Raw genomic sequence first — 20,853 nt, forward strand, 5'->3', positions numbered from 1 at the left:
TGGCCCCATCACCTCCGCTCCATCCCCCAGTGTATAACATCCGGCCCCATCACCTCCATCCCCTAGCGTATAACATCCGGCCTCATCACCTCCATCCCCCAGTGTATAACATCCGGCCCCATCACCTCCATCCCCCAGTGTATAACATCCGGCCCCATCACCTCCCTCCCCCAGTGTATAACATCCGGCCCCATCACCTCCCTCCCTCAGTGTATAACATCTGGCCCCATCACCTCCGCTCCATCCCCCAGTGTATAACATCCGGCCCCATCACCTCCATCCCCTAGCGTATAACATCCGGCCCCATCACCTCCATCTCCCAGCGTATAACATCCGGCCCCATCACCTCCATCCCCTAGCGTATAACATCCGGCCTCATCACCTCCATCCCCCAGTGTATAACATCCGGCCCCATCACCTCCATCCCCCAGTGTATAACATCCGGCCCCATCACCTCCCTCCCCCAGTGTATAACATCCGGCCCCATCACCTCCCTCCCTCAGTGTATAACATCTGGCCCCATCACCTCCGCTCCATCCCCCAGTGTATAACATCCGGCCCCATCACCTCCATCCCCTAGCGTATAACATCCGGCCCCATCACCTCCATCTCCCAGCGTATAACATCCGGCCCCATCACCTCCATCCCCCAGTGTATAACATCCGGCCCCATCACCTCCAACCCCAGTGTATAACATCCGGCCCCATCACCTCCATCCCCCAGTGTATAACATCCGGCCCCATCACCTCCAACCCCAGTGTATAACATCCGGCCCCATCACCTCCATCCCCTAGCGTATAACATCCGGCCCCATCACCTCCATCCCCCAGTGTATAACATCCGGCCCCATCACCTCCATCCCCCAGTGTATAACATCCGGCCCTATTACCTCCCTCCCTCAGCGTATAACATGCGGCCCCATCACCTCCATCCCCAGTGTATAACATCCGGCCCCATCACCCCCATATTTTGTCACAGATCTACGTCCTAAAGCACCTAATAACTGTAAGATACAATATTGTTACGCTCCAGGAAGACATCCAGGCCTCTCTTGAACCCCTCGACTGAGTTTGCCATCACCACCTCCTCAGGTGAGGAATCCCAGATTCTCACTGCCCTAACAGTAAAGAATCCTCTTATGTTGGTGGAAAACCTTTCTCTCCTCCAGACGCAGCGAATGCCCCCTTATGACCGTCCATTACATCCAGACTAGAGATGAGCGAGCATGCTCGTTACTCGAGTTTCTCCGAGCACGCTCGGGTGGTCTCCGAGTATTTCGTTTATGTCCATATGGGGGTTGCTTAACAAACGGGCAATCCCCACATGCATTCAAGCTGTCTAGTAGTTGCAAATCATGCAGCTGCGTGGACATAAACTAAATCTCCGATCACGGCAAAATACTCGAAGACCACCTGATCATGCTCGGTAAATCTCAAGTAACGAGTATACTCGCTCATCACTAATCCAGACCCATCGCCCCCTAGCATATAACATCTGACCCCGTCACCTCCTCCAGCGTATAACATCCAGCCCCATCAGCTCCCTCCCCTAGTGTATAAGATCAGGCCCCATCACCTCCCTCCCCCCAGTGTATAGCATCCGGCCCCATCACCTCCCTCCACCAGTGTATAACATCCGTCCCACTCCCCATCATCTCCCTCCCTCAGGGTATAAGATCAGGCCCCATCACCTCCCTCCCCTAGTGTATAATATCCAGCCAAATCACCTCCCTCCCCAAGTTTATAACATCCGGCCCCTTCACCTCCCTCCTCCAGCGCATAACATCCGTCCCACTCCCCATCACCTCCCTCCCTCAGCATATAGCATCCGGGCCAATCACCTCCCTCCCCCAGCATATAGCATCCGGGCCAATCACCTCCCTCCCCCAGTGTATAACATCCATCCCCTTCACCTCCCTCCCCCAGCATATAACATCCTTCCCCATCACCTCCCTCCCCCAGTGTATAACATCCATCCCCTTCACCTCCCTCCCCCAGCATATAACATCCTTCCCCATCACCTCCCTCCCCCAGCATATAGCATCCGGGCCAATCGCCTCCCTCCCCCAGTGTATAACATCCGTCCCACTCCCCATCACCTCCCTCCCTCAGCATATAATATCAGGCCCCATCACCTCCCTCCCCCAGCATATAGCATCCGGGCCAATCACCTCCCTCCCCCAGTGTATAACATCCATCCCCTTCACCTCCCTCCCCCAGAATATAACATCCTTCCCCATCACCTCCCTCCCCAGTGTATAACATCCATCCCCTTCACCTCCCTCCCCCAGCATATAACATCCTTCCCCATCACCTCCCTCCCCCAGCATATAGCATCCGGGCCAATCGCCTCCCTCCCCCAGTGTATAACATCCGTCCCACTCCCCATCACCTCCCTCCCTCAGGGTATAAGATCAGGCCCCATCACCTCCCTCCCTAGTGTATAATATCCAGCCAAATCATCTCCCTCTCCCAGTGTATAATATCCGGCCCCTTCACCTCCCTCTCCCAGCATATAACATCCTTCCCCATCACTTCCTCCCCCAGCGCATAACATCCGGCTCCATAGCCTTACAGAGTATAACATCTGACCTCATCACCCTATCCCCCTGGTTACACTATCCGGTTCCTGGCCTCCCTCCGTGTATATCCTATTGCCTCTGTCCCCCCCCTAGTGTATAACATGTGGTCCCCTCGGCCCCCAGTGTATAACATCCGGCCTCATTGTCCCCGGTGTATAATATCTGGCCTCACTGTCCCCCGGGTGTATAATATCCGGCCTCACTGTCCCCCGGGTGTATAATATCCGGCCTCACTGTCCCCCGGTGTATAACATCCGGCCTCACTGTCCCCCGGTGTATAACATCCGGCCTCACTGTCCCCCGGTGTATAACATCCGGCCTCACTGTGCCCCGGTGTATAACATCCGGCCTCACTGTCCCCCGGTGTATAACATCCGGCCTCACTGTCCCCCGGTGTATAACATCCGGCCTCACTGTCCCCCGGTGTATAACATCCGGCCTCATTGTCCCCGGTGTATAATATCTGGCCTCACTGTCCCCCGGGTGTATAATATCCGGCCTCACTGTCCCCCGGGTGTATAACATCCGGCCTCACTGTCCCCCGGTGTATAACATCCGGCCTCACTGTCCCCCGGTGTATAACATCCGGCCTCACTGTCCCCCGGTGTATAACATCCGGCCTCACTGTGCCCCGGTGTATAACATCCGGCCTCACTGTCCCCCGGTGTATAACATCCGGCCTCACTGTCCCCCGGTGTATAACATCCGGCCTCACTGTCCCCCGGTGTATAACATCCGGCCTCACTGTCCCCCGGTGTATAACATCCGGCCTCACTGTCCCCCGGTGTATAACATCCGGCCTCACTGTCCCCCGGTGTATAACATCCGGCCTCACTGTCCCCCGGTGTATAATATCCGGCCTCACTGTCCCCCGGTGTTTAACATCTGGCAACTCCTCCCATGTGTAACATCTGTCCAGTCCCCCTGGTGTATACATTATGCTCCTCATCCCTTAACATTCAGCCCCTTCCTATTTAACATCTGGCTCCATGTGATGTTTCGGTCACAACACTGGACCTTCATCGGACAAAGCTGTAACAGAATGAAAGTATTGTGCATCAGGTGACCTGACGAGGAGCAGTGAGCACGAGGCAGAAAATGTTCAGTGCGTCCACAGGAGCCACAACCAGCCGGAGTCAGCGCGCTGCAGGTCCAGATAATAAAGTCCCATCAATTCAAGGAAGGACCCAATAATGAGAAGGTGAATGGCGCCGGATGCGGCACTGGAATATCCTTGGGTATAAAATGATGGAGGAAAATGGGAAAAACAAGGAAATGGGGAGAAATCTAATCACCTCACAGATAAAGAGACAAGGGGGAGGGACTAAGATGTATGGAGAATTCTGAAGGAGCCATCGGCAGCTGTGTACACAGTCTACGGTAAAGAAAGACGAGACCATTACATAGATGTAAAAAAAGGAACATGTGATAGATGTAAAAAAAGGAACATGTGATAGATGTAAAAAAAAAGGAACATGTGATAGATGTAAAAAAAAAGGAACATGTGATAGATGTAAAAAAAAGGAACATGTGATAGATGTAAAAAAAGGAACATGTGATAGATGTAAAAAAAAGGAACATGTGATAGATGTAAAAAAAGGAACATGTGATAGATGTAAAAAAAAGGAACATGTGATAGATGTAAAAAAAGGAACATGTGATAGATGTAAAAAAAGGAACATGTGATAGATGTAAAAAAAGGAACATGTGATAGATGTAAAAAAAAGGAACATGTGATAGATGTAAAAAAAAAGGAACATGTGATAGATGTAAAAAAAAGGAACATGTGATAGATGTAAAAAAAAAGGAACATGTGATAGATGTAAAAAAAGGAACATGTGATAGATGTAAAAAAAGGAACATGTGATAGATGTAAAAAAAGGAACATGTGATAGATGTAAAAAAAGGAACATGTGATAGATGTAAAAAAAAGGAACATGTGATAGATGTAAAAAAAAAGGAACATGTGATAGATGTAAAAAAAAAGGAACATGTGATAGATGTAAAAAAAAAGGAACATGTGATAGATGTAAAAAAAAAGGAACATGTGATAGATGTAAAAAAAAGGAACATGTGATAGATGTAAAAAAAAAGGAACATGTGATAGATGTAAAAAAAAGGAACATGTGATAGATGTAAAAAAAAAGGAACATGTGATAGATGTAAAAAAAGGAACATGTGATAGATGTAAAAAAAAGGAACATGTGATAGATGTAAAAAAAAGGAACATGTGATAGATGTAAAAAAAGGAACATGTGATAGATGTAAAAAAAGGAACATGTGATAGATGTGAAAAAAGGAACATGTGATAGATGTAAAAAAAAGGAACATGTGATAGATGTGAAAAAAGGAACATGTGATAGATGTAAAAAAGGGAACATGTGATAGATGTGAAAAAAGGAACATGTGATAGATGTAAAAAAAAGGAACATGTGATAGATGTGAAAAAAGGAACATGTGATAGATGTAAAAAAGGGAACATGTGATAGATGTGAAAAAAGGAACATGTGATAGATGTAAAAAAAAGGAACATGTGATAGATGTGAAAAAAAGGAACATGTGATAGATGTAAAAAAAAGGAACATGTGATAGATGTAAAAAAAAGGAACATGTGATAGATGTGAAAAAAGGAACATGTGATAGATGTAAAAAAGGGAACATGTGATAGATGTGAAAAAAGGAACATGTGATAGATGTAAAAAAAAGGAACATGTGATAGATGTAAAAAAGGAACATGTGATAGATGTAAAAAGGGAACATGTGATAGATGTAAAAAAAAGGAACATGTGATAGATGTAAAAAAAAAGGAACATGTGATAGATGTAAAAAAAAGGAACATGTGATAGATGTAAAAAAGGAAGATGTGATAGATGTAAAAAAAGGAAGATGTGATAGATGTAAAAAAAAGGAACATGTGATAGATGTAAAAAAGGGAACATGTGATAGATGTAAAAAAGGGAACATGTGATAGATGTAAAAAAAAGGAACATGTGATAGATGTAAAAAAAAAGGAACATGTGATAGATGTAAAAAAAAGGAACATGTGATAGATGTAAAAAAGGAAGATGTGATAGATGTAAAAAAAAGGAACATGTGATAGATGTAAAAAAGGGAACATGTGATAGATGTAAAAAAGGGAACATGTGATAGATGTAAAAAAAAGGAACATGTGATAGATGTAAAAAAAAAGGAACATGTGATAGATGTAAAAAAAAGGAACATGTGATAGATGTAAAAAAGGGAACATGTGATAGATGTAAAAAAAAGGAACATGTGATAGATGTAAAAAAAAAGGAACATGTGATAGATGTAAAAAAAAGGAACATGTGATAGATGTAAAAAAGGAAGATGTGATAGATGTAAAAAAAGGAAGATGTGATAGATGTAAAAAAAGGAACATGTGATAGATGTAAAAAAAGGAACATGTGATAGATGTGAAAAAAGGAACATGTGATAGATGTAAAAAAAAAGGAACATGATGTAAAAAAAGGAACATGTGATAGATGTAAAAAAAGGAACATGTGATAGATGTGAAAAAAGGAACATGTGATAGATGTAAAAAAAAGGAACATGATGTAAAAAAAGGAACATGTGATAGATGTAAAAAAAGGAACATGTGATAGATGTAAAAAAGGAACATGTGATAGATGTGAAAAAAGGAACATGTGATAGATGTAAAAAAAAGGAACATGATGTAAAAAAAGGAACATGTGATAGATGTAAAAAAGGGAACATGTGATAGATGTGAAAAAAGGAACATGTGATTGATGTGAAAGAGGAACATGTGATAGATGTGAAAGAGGAACATGATAGATGTGAAAAACAGGAACATGTAATTAAAAAAAGAAATGAACATGCGATAGATGTGAAAAAAGGGACATGTTCCTTTTTTATATCTATCACGTTCCTTTTTTTTTTTACATCCTTCACTTGTTCCTTTTTTATTTTTGACATCTAGCACATGTTCCTTTTTTTTTACATCTATCACATGTTCCCTTTTTTTTTTACATCTAGCACATGTTCCTTCTTTTTCATCTATAAGGCTGGTTTCACATTTGCGTTTAAAAACGCAGGGTTTTAAACACAAATGCATTTGGTGAAAAAACGCATTTAAACGCGTTTAAACGCGTTTTTTAGACGCATGCGTTTTTGCATGTTTTAATACAAACGCGGCATTTTGACACGTTTACATGCGTTTTTTTCCTGCGTTTGCGTTTTTGAAACACATGATGAGAAGTGTGTGACAGCTGCCAATCATCAAAATCAACAGGAAAACCCACTATAAACAGAAATAGCTAGGGTTAGGGTCCCTAGTAACCCTAGGGATCCTAACCCTATCCCTAACCCAAACCCTAAGGGACCCTAACCCTAAGGCAGAGGTCCCCAACCTTTCTGACCTTGAGGGCCACATCCAGCTATGAAAGAGGGTCGTGAGCCACATTCAACTTTGAGAGAGGGTTGCGAGCCACATCCAGCTCCTTCCCCACTTCACAGTAGTGACACCGAGAGCCTCCATTACTGGTATAATGACAACCAAACCTTTTCCACTGAAATCACACCAAGGCAGTATGCCAAGCTCCAAGGTCTCCTATCTCACCCCCATTCAGATCTACTCTTCTGTACAGGGCGACACACAAAAGTCACCAACTAGAGATCTGCTCTTAATAGTTCTTTACACCTGGTGCTAATGCACCAAGCGGGCAAGCAGCCGCGACCCACGCATCACAGGCTCGCGAGCCACATGTGGCTCCCGAGCTACAGGTTGGGGACCCCTGCCCTAAGGGATCCTAACCCTAAGGGATCCTAACCCTAACCCTAAGGGATCCTAACCCTAAGGGATCCTAACCCTAAGGGATCCTAACCCTAAGGGATCCTAACCTCAACCCTAAGGGATCCTAACCCTAAGGGATCCTAACCCTAAGGGACCCTAACCCTAAGGGATCCTAACCCTAAGGGATCCTAACCCTAAGGGATCCTAACCCTAAGGGACCCTAACCCTAAGGGATCCTAACCCTAAGGGATCCTAACCCTAAGGGATCCTAACCCTAAGGGATCCTAACCCTAAGGGATCCTTACCCTAACCCTTAGGGTTAGGATCCCTTAGGGTTAGGATCCCTTAGGGTTAGGGTTAGGATCCCTTAGGGTTAGGATCCCTTAGCGTTAGGACCCCTTAGCGTTAGGACCCCTTAGCGTTAGGACCCCTTAGGGTTAGGGTTGGCTTATCAGTGTGTATTCTTGTGTTTTTCTATTAAAACGCATGTGCTTAAAAACGCATGCATTTACATAGACAGCAATACGTTTTTTTTGCGGCAAAAAAACGCCGCTAGAAATTACTACATGTTGCATTTCTGCAACAACGCATGCATAGAAACGACGCATGCGGCGGCAAAATGCGGCAAAACGCATGCAAAAAAAACGCATGCATTTTTAATGTTAAGTATAGGGAAAATAACGCATGCTTTTTTTGCGCTAAAACGCAGCGGCAAAAAACGCAAATGTGAAACAGTCTAACATGTTTTTTTTTGGCATTCATATTAGAAATCTTTACACTATTTAATCGGTACTTTTGCTACCTTTGTTATACTTGTGGTCTTTCCTGATGAAGAAGTCTTTTGTACTTTGAAAGGCGTAGAATAAACCACTCTCTATTTGACAATCTATCTCATCATCAATCAGCAAGCGCGGAAAACATCCACCAACCTCTTCCTTCTTTCCTGGACACCGTGGATTGGCGGAATTCATTTTATGGGAATGACAAACTCCATATCCTCTGTTGTCATCCGGTCACTAATTGGCTCTTGCATATCCCGCATGGACTTTTCCTTCAAACCGCACATCCAAGCTCTTTCCACCTCCTGTTGCCTCCAGCTCAAAAATATTTCCAGAATTTGTCCTTTCCTCAACCAGCTCTCTACCAAAATGCTTGTGCATGCCCTCATCATCTCCCGCCTCGACTACTGCAACATCCTTTTCTGTGGCCTACCTTCTAACACTCTCGCACCCCTCCAGTCCATCCTTAACTCTGCTGCCCGACTAATTCATCTCTCTCCTCGCTACACTCCTGCTTCACCTCTTTGATAATCCCTTCACTGGCTCCCAGTTTCTCCAGTTTAAACTTCTAATACTGACCTACAAAGCCATCCATAACCTTTCTCCTCCGTATATTTCCACACTAATCTCCCGATATCTTCCCTCACGTAATCTCCGGTCCTCTCAAGACCTCCTCCTCTCCTCCACGCTTATTCGCTCCTCACCCAATCGCCTCCAAGACTTCTCCCGAGTATCCCCCATCCTCTGGAATTCAGTGCCCCAACACATCTGGTTATCCACCACATTTGGATCCTTCAAAAGAAACCTGAAAACCCACCTCTTCAAAGAAGCTTACAGCCTGTAATGACCACACGGCCACCTCAACACCATTGGAGCTACTGCAACCCCCGACCTCCTGTCTCCTTCCCCATAATCCTGTAGAATGTAAGTCCACAAGGGCAGGGTCCTCGCCCCTCTGTACCAGTCTGTCATTGTTAGTATGCTTACTGTAAGTCATATCTGTAACTTGTATGTAGCCCCTTCTCATGTACAGCACCATGGAATTAATGGTGCTATATAAATAAATAATAATGAATGTACAGGAGGAAGGAGGGGGACCCGGCCTTGTATAAGGCTCCCATACCTGTGCGAGGCTGACGAGCCTCCTGAGATACTGTTATACTGATGGCAGAGGAGGCCAGTAATGTCCCTGTGTTTCTAGGAATGTTTGTATGAGGATTCATCGTGGACGTCCTGCATATGGACGGTTTACTCTCCAGATTGAGGGCTCAACTAGTGGATGTGGAATGTGCGTGGGGAGGGCACATAGTATTTTGCATGTATTGTGTGTAGTCGTAGGAGGTCACTTCTGTTATAGGATGGTCATAGAAAATATTAAAAACTTTGAAGCCGCCAGTGAGGATGGCATTCACCCACCTCCCCCTTCCTTCTTACACAGTTTGCCAGTGAGGAGGCAAACAGCTGAAGTCTGAGCCTCTTGAATAAATTGTACAATGAACATAAGGAAGTAGGGAATTACATATAGTTGTTAAGTGAAACAGCCTAATTAACACTCAGACAATCCCTTTTAGAAATAAAGGACTGCTGCATTGGGAAGGAGGATGTATTTTGTTTGAGAGACTAACATAACTAAAACAGGATAAGTTCTTGTCAGAGGGTTGGAACAAAGGTACCTGTGTTTACATATAGATAGAGCCGTGGAAGAGCCTCTTTTTACATCCTGAATTTAAATGACACCTGGGTTTCCATTGGAGGAAATCTTATAAATTTACAGTAGACGTCTGTATGAATATTGTAGTTCCTTTAGATCGGATAGTAGTGGGGCATACATTTTCAGCTTTAGGGCTAATCAGGGAAAAAGATGCATGTTTTTCATAACTGTAACACCTGCCTATAAGTCCCAAATCCATAGTTGCCTGATAACTGAAAACAGCCATGTCCTGTTTGGTTAGTGGGGAATAATAAAATCCCGATAAAAAATAAGACAGTGATCTCGAACTTCTGCAATCATCAGGAGTGAAGTTATCACATAAGTTGGGAATTTCATAAAATCCTGAAGGGATGAGGATATCCCTCAACCCGGACCACCCGAGGAAGGGGGGGAACCAGGTACTGCTAAAAGGTCAAGGCACATTATGACATGGGTTCAAAAGTGAGGAAGATACATACGAGTGTAGGCTTGATCCCGTAACCAGACATTTCAATCCAATTGCTTCCATCCACTAAGCTGAATCATCTCTTTGATCGGCGTAGGGAGGTCTTTTGTTAATCCCTTTTTATTTTCTTTGTAACTAGATGCTGTATTGTTTTGTCCCCTTTGTAACATAGTTTGTACATTTTTTTATAAACTGCTTATATAAAATGGAATAGTTCTGCTCCTTCTGTTTTTTTAATTTGCACCCCTAAGCCATAAGCTACCAGAACCATGCCTCCATTCAGCTTGTAGTAAATACGACTCGCGTTGGCAGCGCATAGTCTTTGGTTATCGTGGAGTTGGCAGTGACAGTTTCGGGGGTATATACATACAGCTAGGTATTTGGACAGAGACAACATTTTTCTAATTTTGGTTATAGAAATTAACACAATGAATTTTAAACAAAACAATTGAAGTTCAGACTTTCAGCTTTCGTTTGAGGGTATCCACATTAAAATTGGATGAAGGGTTTAGGAGTTTCAGCTCCTGTTTTAAAAGGGACCAAAAGTAATTGGACAGATTAAATAATGTTAAATAAAATGTTCATTTCTAGTACTTGGTTGAAAACCCTTTGTTGGCAATGACTGCCTGAAGTCTTGAACTCATGGACATCACCAGACGCTGTTTCCTCCTTTTTGATGCTCGGCCTTCACTGTGGTGGTTTTCAGTTGCTGTTTGTTTGTGGCCTTTCTGTCTGAAGTTTAGTCTTTAACAAGTGAAATGCTGCTCAATTGGGTTGAGATCAGGTGACTGACTTGGCCATTCAAGAATATTCCACTTCTTTGCTTTAATAAACTCCTGGGTTGCTTCGGCTTTATGTTTTGGGTCATTGTCCATCTGTAGTATGTAGTATGGCTGCATGTGGCTGGATCTGAGCACACAGTATGGCGGCTCTGAAGACCTCAGAATTCATTCCTGTGTCCCATCATCCATAAACACTAGTGACCCAGTGCCACTGGCAGCCATGCATGCCCGCGCCATCACACTGCCTCCGCCGGGTTTATGCATGCCCGCGCCATCACACTGCCTCCGCCGGGTTTATGCATGCCCGCGCCATCACACTGCCTCCGCCGGGTTTATGCATGCCCGCGCCATCACACTGCCTCCGCCGGGTGTTACACATGATGTGGTATGCTTTGGATCATGAGCTGTACCACGCCTTCGCCATACTTTTCTCTTTCCATCATTCTGGTAGAGGTTGATCTTGGTTTCATCTGTCCATAGAATGTTCTTCCAGAACTGTGCGGCTTTTTTAGATGTTTTTAGCCTTTTTATTCTTGATGCTTATGAGTGGCTGCACCGTGCAGTGAACCCTCTGTAGTTACTTTCATGCAGTCTTCTCTTTATGGTAGATTTGGATATTGATCCGCCGACCTCCTGGAGAGTGTTGGTCACTTGGTCGGCTGTTGTGAAGGGGTTTCTCTTCACCATGGAGATTATTCTGCGATCATCCACCACTGTTGTCTTCCGTGGGCGCCCAGGTCTTTTTGCATTGATGAGTACACCAGTGCTTTCTTTCTTTCTCAGGATGGACCAAACTGTAGATTTTGCCACTCCTAATATTGTAGCAATTTCTCGGATGGGTTTTTTCTGTTTTCGCAGCTTAAGGATGGCTTGTTTCACCTGCATTGAGAGCTCCTTTACCGCATGTTTACTGCACAGCAAAACCTTCCAAATGCAGCACCGCACCTCAAATCAACTCCAGGCCTTTTATCTGCTTAATTGAGAATGACATAACAAAGGGATTGCCCACACCTGTCCATGAAATAGCCTTGGAGTCAATTGTCCAATTACTTTTGGTCCCTTTAAAAAACAGGGTGGCACATGTTAAGGAGCGGAAACTCCTAAACCCTTCATCCAATTTTAATGTGGATACCCTCAAATGAAAGCTGAAAGTCTGAACTTCAACCGCATCTGAATTGTTTTGTTTAAAATTCATTGTGGTAATGTCTGTAACCAAAATTCGAAAAATGCTGTCTCTGTCCAAATATATATGGACCTAACTGTATATTCCATGCATCGGAATTGGAGGTGTATATACTATACGCTCACTGTTAGTGATGTGAGACATGGTGTTATCCAGAATGATTACTCCCTCCAGGTACTACTCACCCCATCATGGACTGCATCATTCGGCCGGCAGAAGCTGCGGACTCCCCACAGATCATGAGAATGATCAGGGTAAGAACGTAATAACACTATAATGATTCAACCCTGATGTCACATTATATTATATCACACGTCTCCGTCTCCAGGAACTGGCGGAATATGAGAAGATCACACACCTCATCAAACTGACAGAGGAAGGTAAGCGGGACATGGGCGCTAGATATGGGGGATGTAGGCACGAAATATGAGGGGACATAGGGGACGTGGGCGCTAGATGTGGGGGATGTAGGCACGAAATATGAGGGGACATAGGGGACGTGGGCGCTAGATGTGGGGGATGTAGGCACGAAATATGAGGGGACATAGGGGACGTGGGCGCTAGATGTGGGGGATGTAGGCACGAAATATGAGGGGACATAGGGGACATGGGCGCTAGATGTGGGGGATGTAGGCACGAAATATGAGGGGACATAGGGGACGTGGGCGCTAGATGTGGGGGATGTAGGCACGAAATATGAGGGGACATAGGGGACGTGGGCGCTAGATATGGGGGATGTAGGCACGAAATATGAGGGGACATAGGGGACGTGGGCGCTAGATATGGGGGATGTAGGCACGAAATATGAGGGGACAGGGGACGTGGGCGCTAGATGTGGGGGATGTAGGCACGAAATATGAGGGGACATGGGCGCTAGATGTGGGGGATGTAGGCACGAAATATGAGGGGACATAGGGGACGTGGGCGCTAGATGTGGGGGATGTAGGCACGAAATATGAGGGGACATGGGCGCTAGATGTGGGGGATGTAGGCACGAAATATGAGGGGACATAGGGGACGTGGGCGCTAGATGTGGGGGATGTAGGCACGAAATATGAGGGGACATAGGGGACGTGGGCGCTAGATGTGGGGGATGTAGGCACGAAATATGAGGGGACATAGGGGACGTGGGCGCTAGATGTGGGGGATGTAGGCACGAAATATGAGGGGACATAGGGGACGTGGGCGCTAGATATGGGGGATGTAGGCACGAAATATGAGGGGACATAGGGGACGTGGGCGCTAGATATGGGGGATGTAGGCACGAAATATGAGGGGACAGGGGACGTGGGCGCTAGATATGGGGGATGTAGGCACGAAATATGAGGGGACATAGGGGACGTGGGCGCTAGATGTGGGGGATGTAGGCACGAAATATGAGGGGACATAGGGGGCGTGGGCGGTAGATGTGGGGGATGTAGGCACGAAATATGAGGGGACATAGGGGACATGGGCGCTAGATGTGGGGGATGTAGGCACGAAATATGAGGGGACATAGGGGACGTGGGCGCTAGATGTGGGGGATGTAGGCACGAAATATGAGGGGACATAGGGGACGTGGGCGCTAGATGTGGGGGATGTAGGCACGAAATATGAGGGGACATAGGGGACGTGGGCGCTAGATATGGGGGATGTAGGCACGAAATATGAGGGGACATAGGGGACGTGGGCGCTAGATGTGGGGGATGTAGGCACGAAATATGAGGGGACATAGGGGACGTGGGCGCTAGATGTGGGGGATGTAGGCACGAAATATGAGGGGACATAGGGGACGTGGGCGCTAGATGTGGGGGATGTAGGCACGAAATATGAGGGGACATAGGGGACATGGGCGCTAGATGTGGGGGATGTAGGCACGAAATATGAGGGGACATAGGGGACGTGGGCGCTAGATGTGGGGGATGTAGGCACGAAATATGAGGGGACATAGGGGACGTGGGCGCTAGATGTGGGGGATGTAGGCACGAAATATGAGGGGACATAGGGGACGTGGGCGCTAGATGTGGGGGATGTAGGCACGAAATATGAGGGGACATAGGGGACGTGGGCGCTAGATATGGGGGATGTAGGCACGAAATATGAGGGGACAGGGGACGTGGGCGCTAGATATGGGGGATGTAGGCACGAAATATGAGGGGACATAGGGGACGTGGGCGCTAGATGTGGGGGATGTAGGCACGAAATATGAGGGGACATAGGGGACGTGGGCGCTAGATGTGGGGGATGTAGGCACGAAATATGAGGGGACAGGGGACGTGGGCGCTAGATATGGGGGATGTAGGCACGAAATATGAGGGGACATAGGGGACGTGGGCGCTAGATGTGGGGGATGTAGGCACGAAATATGAGGGGACAGGGGACGTGGGCGCTAGATATGGGGGATGTAGGCACGAAATATGAGGGGACAGGGGACGTGGGCGGTAGATATGGGGGATGTAGGCACGAAATATGAGGGGACATAGGGGGCGTGGGCGGTAGATATGGGGGATGTAGGCACGAAATATGAGGGGACATAGGGGACGTGGGCGCTAGATGTGGGGGATGTAGGCACGAAATATGAGGGGACATAGGGGACGTGGGCGCTAGATGTGGGGGATGTAGGCACGAAATATGAGGGGACATAGGGGACGTGGGCGCTAGATGTGGGGGATGTAGGCACGAAATATGAGGGGACATAGGGGACGTGGGCGCTAGATGTGGGGGATGTAGGCACGAAATATGAGGGGACATAGGGGACGTGGGCGCTAGATGTGGGGGATGTAGGCACGAAATATGAGGGGACATAGGGGACGTGGGCGCTAGATATGGGGGATGTAGGCACGAAATATGAGCGGACATAGGGGACGTGGGCGCTAGACATGGGGTGGTGCGGGCAGTAGATATTGGGGATGTATGAGAACACTGGTGATAGATATGGGGGTACATAGACACTAGGTATTGGAGGATGTAGCGGGACACGGGCACTAGATGAGGGGATGTTGGCACTAGGTATGGGGGGGATGTAGCAGAACACTTGGGGGGGTGTATAGGGGCAGTATATTTGGGGGCAGTAGCGTTGGAGGTGGCACACTACTCTTGTTAATGTCGGGGAATATATATTTTTTCTCCCCCCCTCGCAGCACTGCTCCAGGATGGATTCGGGATGACTCCGTGGTTTCATTGTTTGGTTGCTGAACTGCCAGAAAGGGAAAGAAGTGAAAGCGGTGAGTGACGGATAACCCCAGCACCGTGCGGTGCCCACATACCGCAATAATGTCTCCACATCAGGTACCGTATGTATGTGTTATAATGGTGTTTGCATGTATTACTGCACCGAGACTAATAACATCCAGGCAGGAACATACCGTAATAGCGTGCAAGCCGGAACATACCGTAATAGCGTGCACGCCGGAACATACCGTAATACTGTACACGCCGGAACATACCGTAATAGTGTGCACGCCAGAACATACCGTAATAGCGTGCACGCCAGAACATACCGTAATAGCGTGCACGCCAGAACATACCGTAATAGCGTGCACGCCAGGACATACCGTAATAGCGTGCACGCCAGGACATACCGTAATACTGTACACGCCGGAACATACCGTAATAGTGTGCACGCCGGAACATACCGTAATAGCGTGCACGCCAGAACATACCGTAATAGCGTGCACGCCGGAACATACCGTAATACTGTACACGCTGGAACATACCGTAATAGCTTGCAAGCCGGAACATACCGTAATAGTGTGCACGCCGGAACATACCGTAATAGTGTGCACGCCGGAACATACTGTAATAGTGTGAACGCCGGAACATACCGTCATAGCGTGAACACCGGAACATACCGTAATAGCGTGCACGCCAGAACATACCGTAATAGTGTGCAGCTGTTGTTGATTATAATAATCTATGAATCCTGTGTATACAGTAATGGGGCTTAGGTGGGTGATATATGATGGCAGTAATAATACTTGGTGTTACCACAGGTCGCCCCTTCGCCGGTTACGCCCTATTTGCTCACAGTTACAGTAGTTGGACGGGCCGGACGCTTCATCTGGAGGATCTGTACGTCTGTCCGCATTTCAGAGGTCAGTGACCAGGGATTCCCCTATAATGATATGTGCACAGCCCAAAACTCACAAGAAATAATGGGGGCAGGACCCTACCACTGTATTATATGGGGGCAGTCAGTGGACGGGGATGGACTCTACCACTGTATTATATGGGGGGCAGTCAGTGGAGGACACAGGACTCTACCACTGTATTATATGGGGTGTAAGATTGTAGTAGCATCGGACGCAGTGAAGAGGCAGTGACCCACAAAGTTCCAGCACAAAAGTCTCTTTAATGTGTTTCCTCACAGCATTAAAGTCCAATTCACACAAATGCACATAACGTCAGTGTATATTATCAGTGTTCAGCTCACACCAGTTCATAACCCAACACATCATATGGCTTTAGATTTGCAGTCCCTAAACAGGCCAGACTTCCCTTGTCCAGTTTCCCTGGGCGACCGAATGCCATATTACAGTCTCCGTACACACAGCCTCATATGTTGCAGACATTACACACGCCAGCCGTCCTCTGACTAGTTCCCGTGGGTGTCCTGCATCGCTGTATCACAGTGTCTTTACTCACACAGCCGTACACAGCCCAGGATATCCTCTGGATAGCAGCCGGGCACCATATCCACCTGTTTGCAATTGTTACACATGCTAGTCCTCTTTCAGGCACAAGACATCCACCTCCGGGCACATGACTGTCCACATCCGTCTCTTTCGGGCACAGGACTGTCCACATCGGACTCCTTTGGGCACAGGACATCCACCTCCGGGCACAGGACTGTCCACATCTGACTCGGGCACAGGACATCCACCTCCGGGCACAGGACTGTCCACATCTGACTCCTTCGGGCACAGGACAACCACCTCGGGGCACAGGACTGTCCACATCCGTCTCTTTCGGGCACAGGACATCCACCTTCCGGGCACAGGACTGTCCACATCTGACTCGGGCACAGGACATCCACCTCCGGGCACAGGACTGTCCACATCTGACTCCTTCGGGCACAGGACAACCACCTCCGGGCACAGGACTGTCCACATCTGACGCCTTCGGGCACAGGACTGTCCACATCTGACTCCTTCAGGCATAGGACATCCACTTCCGGTCCCCGGACTGTCCACATCTGACTCCTTCGGGCACAGGACAACCACCACCGGGCACAGGACTGTCCACATCCGTCTCAAGCACAGGACATCCACCTCCGGGCACAGGACTGTCCACATCTGACTCCTTCAGGCACAGGACTGTTGTGAATTCTGCTCTTGGGTTCCCTCCAGTGGTTGTAGCTGGGAAGGCAGTTGTCTCTGAGTCACAGTCCTTGCCGGTTGTATCTGCTAATTGCTGTTCTGACTGGGATATTTAAGTGTGCAGGATTCATTAGTCCTTGCCAGTTGTCAGTGTTTCTCTGGAAGTGTAGGATCTCAGCCTGGCCTCTCCTGCTTATCTGCCAGTTCAGCAAAGATAAGTGTTTGTTTCTTTTCCTGTGGCACACATGCAGTGTGCTTATTTTCCTTTTGTCCAGATTAGACTGTGTTTGTGTTTTCTCAGTCTGATTGGTTTCACTGGAGTTGCAGATATACGCTCCTACATCTTTAGTTAGATGTAGGAAGTTTTTTGTATATTCCGCTGTGGTTTTTTGAAGGGCTTTAATACTGACAGCACAGAACTCTGTCCTATCCTATCTAGCTACAGTGACCTCTTGTGCTAAATCCTGTTTTTTCTGCCTGTGTATGTTTTTTCCTCTCCGACTCACCGCCAATATTTGTGGGGGGCTGTCTATCCTTCGGGGATTTTCTCTGAGGCAAGACAGTATTCCGATTTCCATCTTTAGGGATATTTAGTCCTCCGGCTGTGACGAGGTGTCTAGGTGTGTTAGGTACACTCCACGGCTACTTCTAGTTGCGGTGTTAAGTTTAGGTTTGCGGTCAGTATAGTGGCCACTTTCTCCAGTGAAAGTTCTCATGCAGCTCCAAGGTCACCGGATCATAACACAGTACATCCACCTCCGGGCCCTGGACTGTCCACATCTGACTCCTTCGGGCACAGGACAGTCCACATCTGACTCCTTCAGGCACAGGACATCCACCTCCGGGCCCCGGACTGTCCACATCTGGCTCCTTCGGGCACAGGACTGTCCACATCTGACTCCTTCAGGCACAGGACACCCACCTCGGGGCACAGGACTGTCCACATCTGACTCCTTCAGGCACAGGACATCCACCTCCGGGCACAGGACTGTCCACATCCGAGACCAGTACCATGGATGACTTGCATCGCTGTATACGCTGCGGGTGCCAGGCTATTCAGCTGCCCTGGGTGCTGGCTACACTGACCTGTGCCTCCATCCACTCAGCCAGCGCTCTGCAGGCCTCTGCTCTGCACACCAGCACACGCCAGACTGAAACTGACGGGCACCTCACACACCTGACATACCCATACCTCTTACTGCAGGGCTTTTAACACACACAATCCTGTGGCCTTCAGCCACATGGAAAACCCGGATCAGAAATCCGTGACTACCATGCACACCTATGGACTTCATCCATCTGCATGCACATTCTGGGTAGCACAAACAGCGCCCCCTAGCTGTAACAGGGATCACAGCCTCACAGGGGGCAGTCAGTGGAGGGGGCAGGACTCTACCACTGTATTATATGGGGTGCAGTCAGTGGAGGGGGCAGGACCCTACCACTGTATTATATGGGGGGCAGTCAGTGGAGGGGGCAGGACTCTACCACTGTATTATATAGGGGGCAGTTAGTGGAGGGGGCAGGACTCTACCACTATTATATAGGGGGCAGTCAGTGGAGGGGGCAGGACCCTACCACTGTATTATATGGGGGGGCAGTCAGTGGAGGGGGCAGGACTCTACCACTGTATTATATAGGGGGCAGTTAGTGGAGGGGGCAGGACTCTACCACTATTATATAGGGGGCAGTCAGTGGAGGGGGCAGGACCCTACCACTGTATTATATAGGGGGCAGTCAGTGGAGGGGGCAGGACTCTACCACTATTATATAGGGGGCAGTCAGTGGAGGGGGCAGGACTCTACCACTGTATTACATGGGGGGCAGTCAGTGGAGGGGGCAGGACTCTACCACTGTATTATATAGGGGGCAGTTAGTGGAGGGGGCAGGACTCTACCACTATTATATAGGGGGCAGTCAGTGGAGGGGGCAGGACTCTACCACTGTATTATATGGGGGGGCAGTCAGTGGAGGGGCAGGACCCTACCACTGTATTATATGGGGGGCAGTTAGTGGAGGGGGCAGGACTCTACCACTATTATATAGGGGCAGTCAGTGGAGGGGGCAGGACTCTACCACTATTATATAGGGGGCAGTCAGTGGAGGGGGCAGGACCCTACCACTGTATTATATGGGGGGGCAGTCAGTGGAGGGGGCAGGACTCTACCACTGTATTACATGGGGGGCAGTCAGTGGAGGGGGCAGGACTCTACCACTGTATTATATAGGGGGCAGTTAGTGGAGGGGGCAGGACTCTACCACTATTATATAGGGGGCAGTCAGTGGAGGGGGCAGGACTCTACCACTGTATTATATGGGGGGGCAGTCAGTGGAGGGGCAGGACCCTACCACTGTATTATATGGGGGGCAGTTAGTGGAGGGGGCAGGACTCTACCACTATTATATAGGGGGCAGTCAGTGGAGGGGGCAGGACCCTACCACTGTATTATATAGGGGGCAGTCAGTGGAGGGGGCAGGACTCTACCACTATTATATAGGGGGCAGTCAGTGGAGGGGGCAGGACCCTACCACTGTATTACATGGGGGGCAGTCAGTGGAGGGGGCAGGACTCTACCACTGTATTATATAGGGGGCAGTTAGTGGAGGGGGCAGGACTCTACCACTGTATTATATGGGGGGGCAGTCAGTGGAGGGGCAGGACCCTACCACTGTATTATATGGGGGGCAGTCAGTGGAGGGGGTAGGGTATATGGTTAGTCGGTGACTAATGTTTATTTCTGACAGGTCGCGGTCTTGGGAGGCTACTGATGATACGAGTGGCGCAGGTGAGTGTCGGTGTCTCGGGGGAGTTATTTTGTGCTCATCATGTGACGTCTCCATCGGTCTGCACCATGAATCTATGCTGCCAGTAAATCGCTGCCAGTGGCCTATTATCACCTTCCTCCATGTCACTTTGCAGGAAGGAGTGAAGTCCGGCTGCTCTCAGATCCACCTTTCCGTGCTGAAGTGGAACAGTCCGGCCATCGGCCTCTATCGCTCCCTGGGGGCGGAGAATCTGACAGAAGAGCCCGGCTACCAAGTCATGAGCTTCCAGGAGGAGGCGCTGAGGAACTTGGCCAAGGAGGAGCCTCACTGATGGACATAAGGGGCTGACCCACACCGAGATCTAACACCCAGTGTGAGGATTGCCACATCCATAGGAAGAAAGGCGCAAGAAGCCAAACCTTGGGGACCAGACATTAACTGAGCAGCGGTCATCAGACCCAAATCGCTTACATACTCTGTGCTGCTGTTAGTGAATGGCCCATCATGATGTTACTGATAATAATATCCTGAGCTCTCA

General features: G+C 48.2%; 1 protein-coding gene across 3 annotated transcripts in view; it reads left to right on the forward strand.

Annotated features, from left to right (window-relative positions):
- Window positions 1-20,853, forward strand: part of LOC138677450 (thialysine N-epsilon-acetyltransferase-like) — a 39,963-nt gene extending 19,110 nt beyond the window's left edge. For 2 of the 3 annotated variants that reach the window (XM_069767595.1, XM_069767594.1), the window contains exons 2-7: window positions 12,427-12,506; window positions 12,581-12,632; window positions 15,372-15,455; window positions 16,224-16,325; window positions 20,295-20,335; window positions 20,470-20,853. In XM_069767595.1, the coding sequence (XP_069623696.1) occupies window positions 12,444-12,506; window positions 12,581-12,632; window positions 15,372-15,455; window positions 16,224-16,325; window positions 20,295-20,335; window positions 20,470-20,646 (519 nt within the window). In that variant the 5' untranslated portion in view covers window positions 12,427-12,443 and the 3' untranslated portion in view covers window positions 20,647-20,853. The remainder of the gene's footprint in view (window positions 1-12,426; window positions 12,507-12,580; window positions 12,633-15,371; window positions 15,456-16,223; window positions 16,326-20,294; window positions 20,336-20,469) is intronic. The other variant, XM_069767596.1, reaches the window with a different exon arrangement.

The sequence above is a fragment of the Ranitomeya imitator genome, chromosome 4 (assembly GCF_032444005.1).
Source record: "Ranitomeya imitator isolate aRanImi1 chromosome 4, aRanImi1.pri, whole genome shotgun sequence".
In the NCBI taxonomy this organism is placed as follows: domain Eukaryota; kingdom Metazoa; phylum Chordata; class Amphibia; order Anura; family Dendrobatidae; genus Ranitomeya; species Ranitomeya imitator.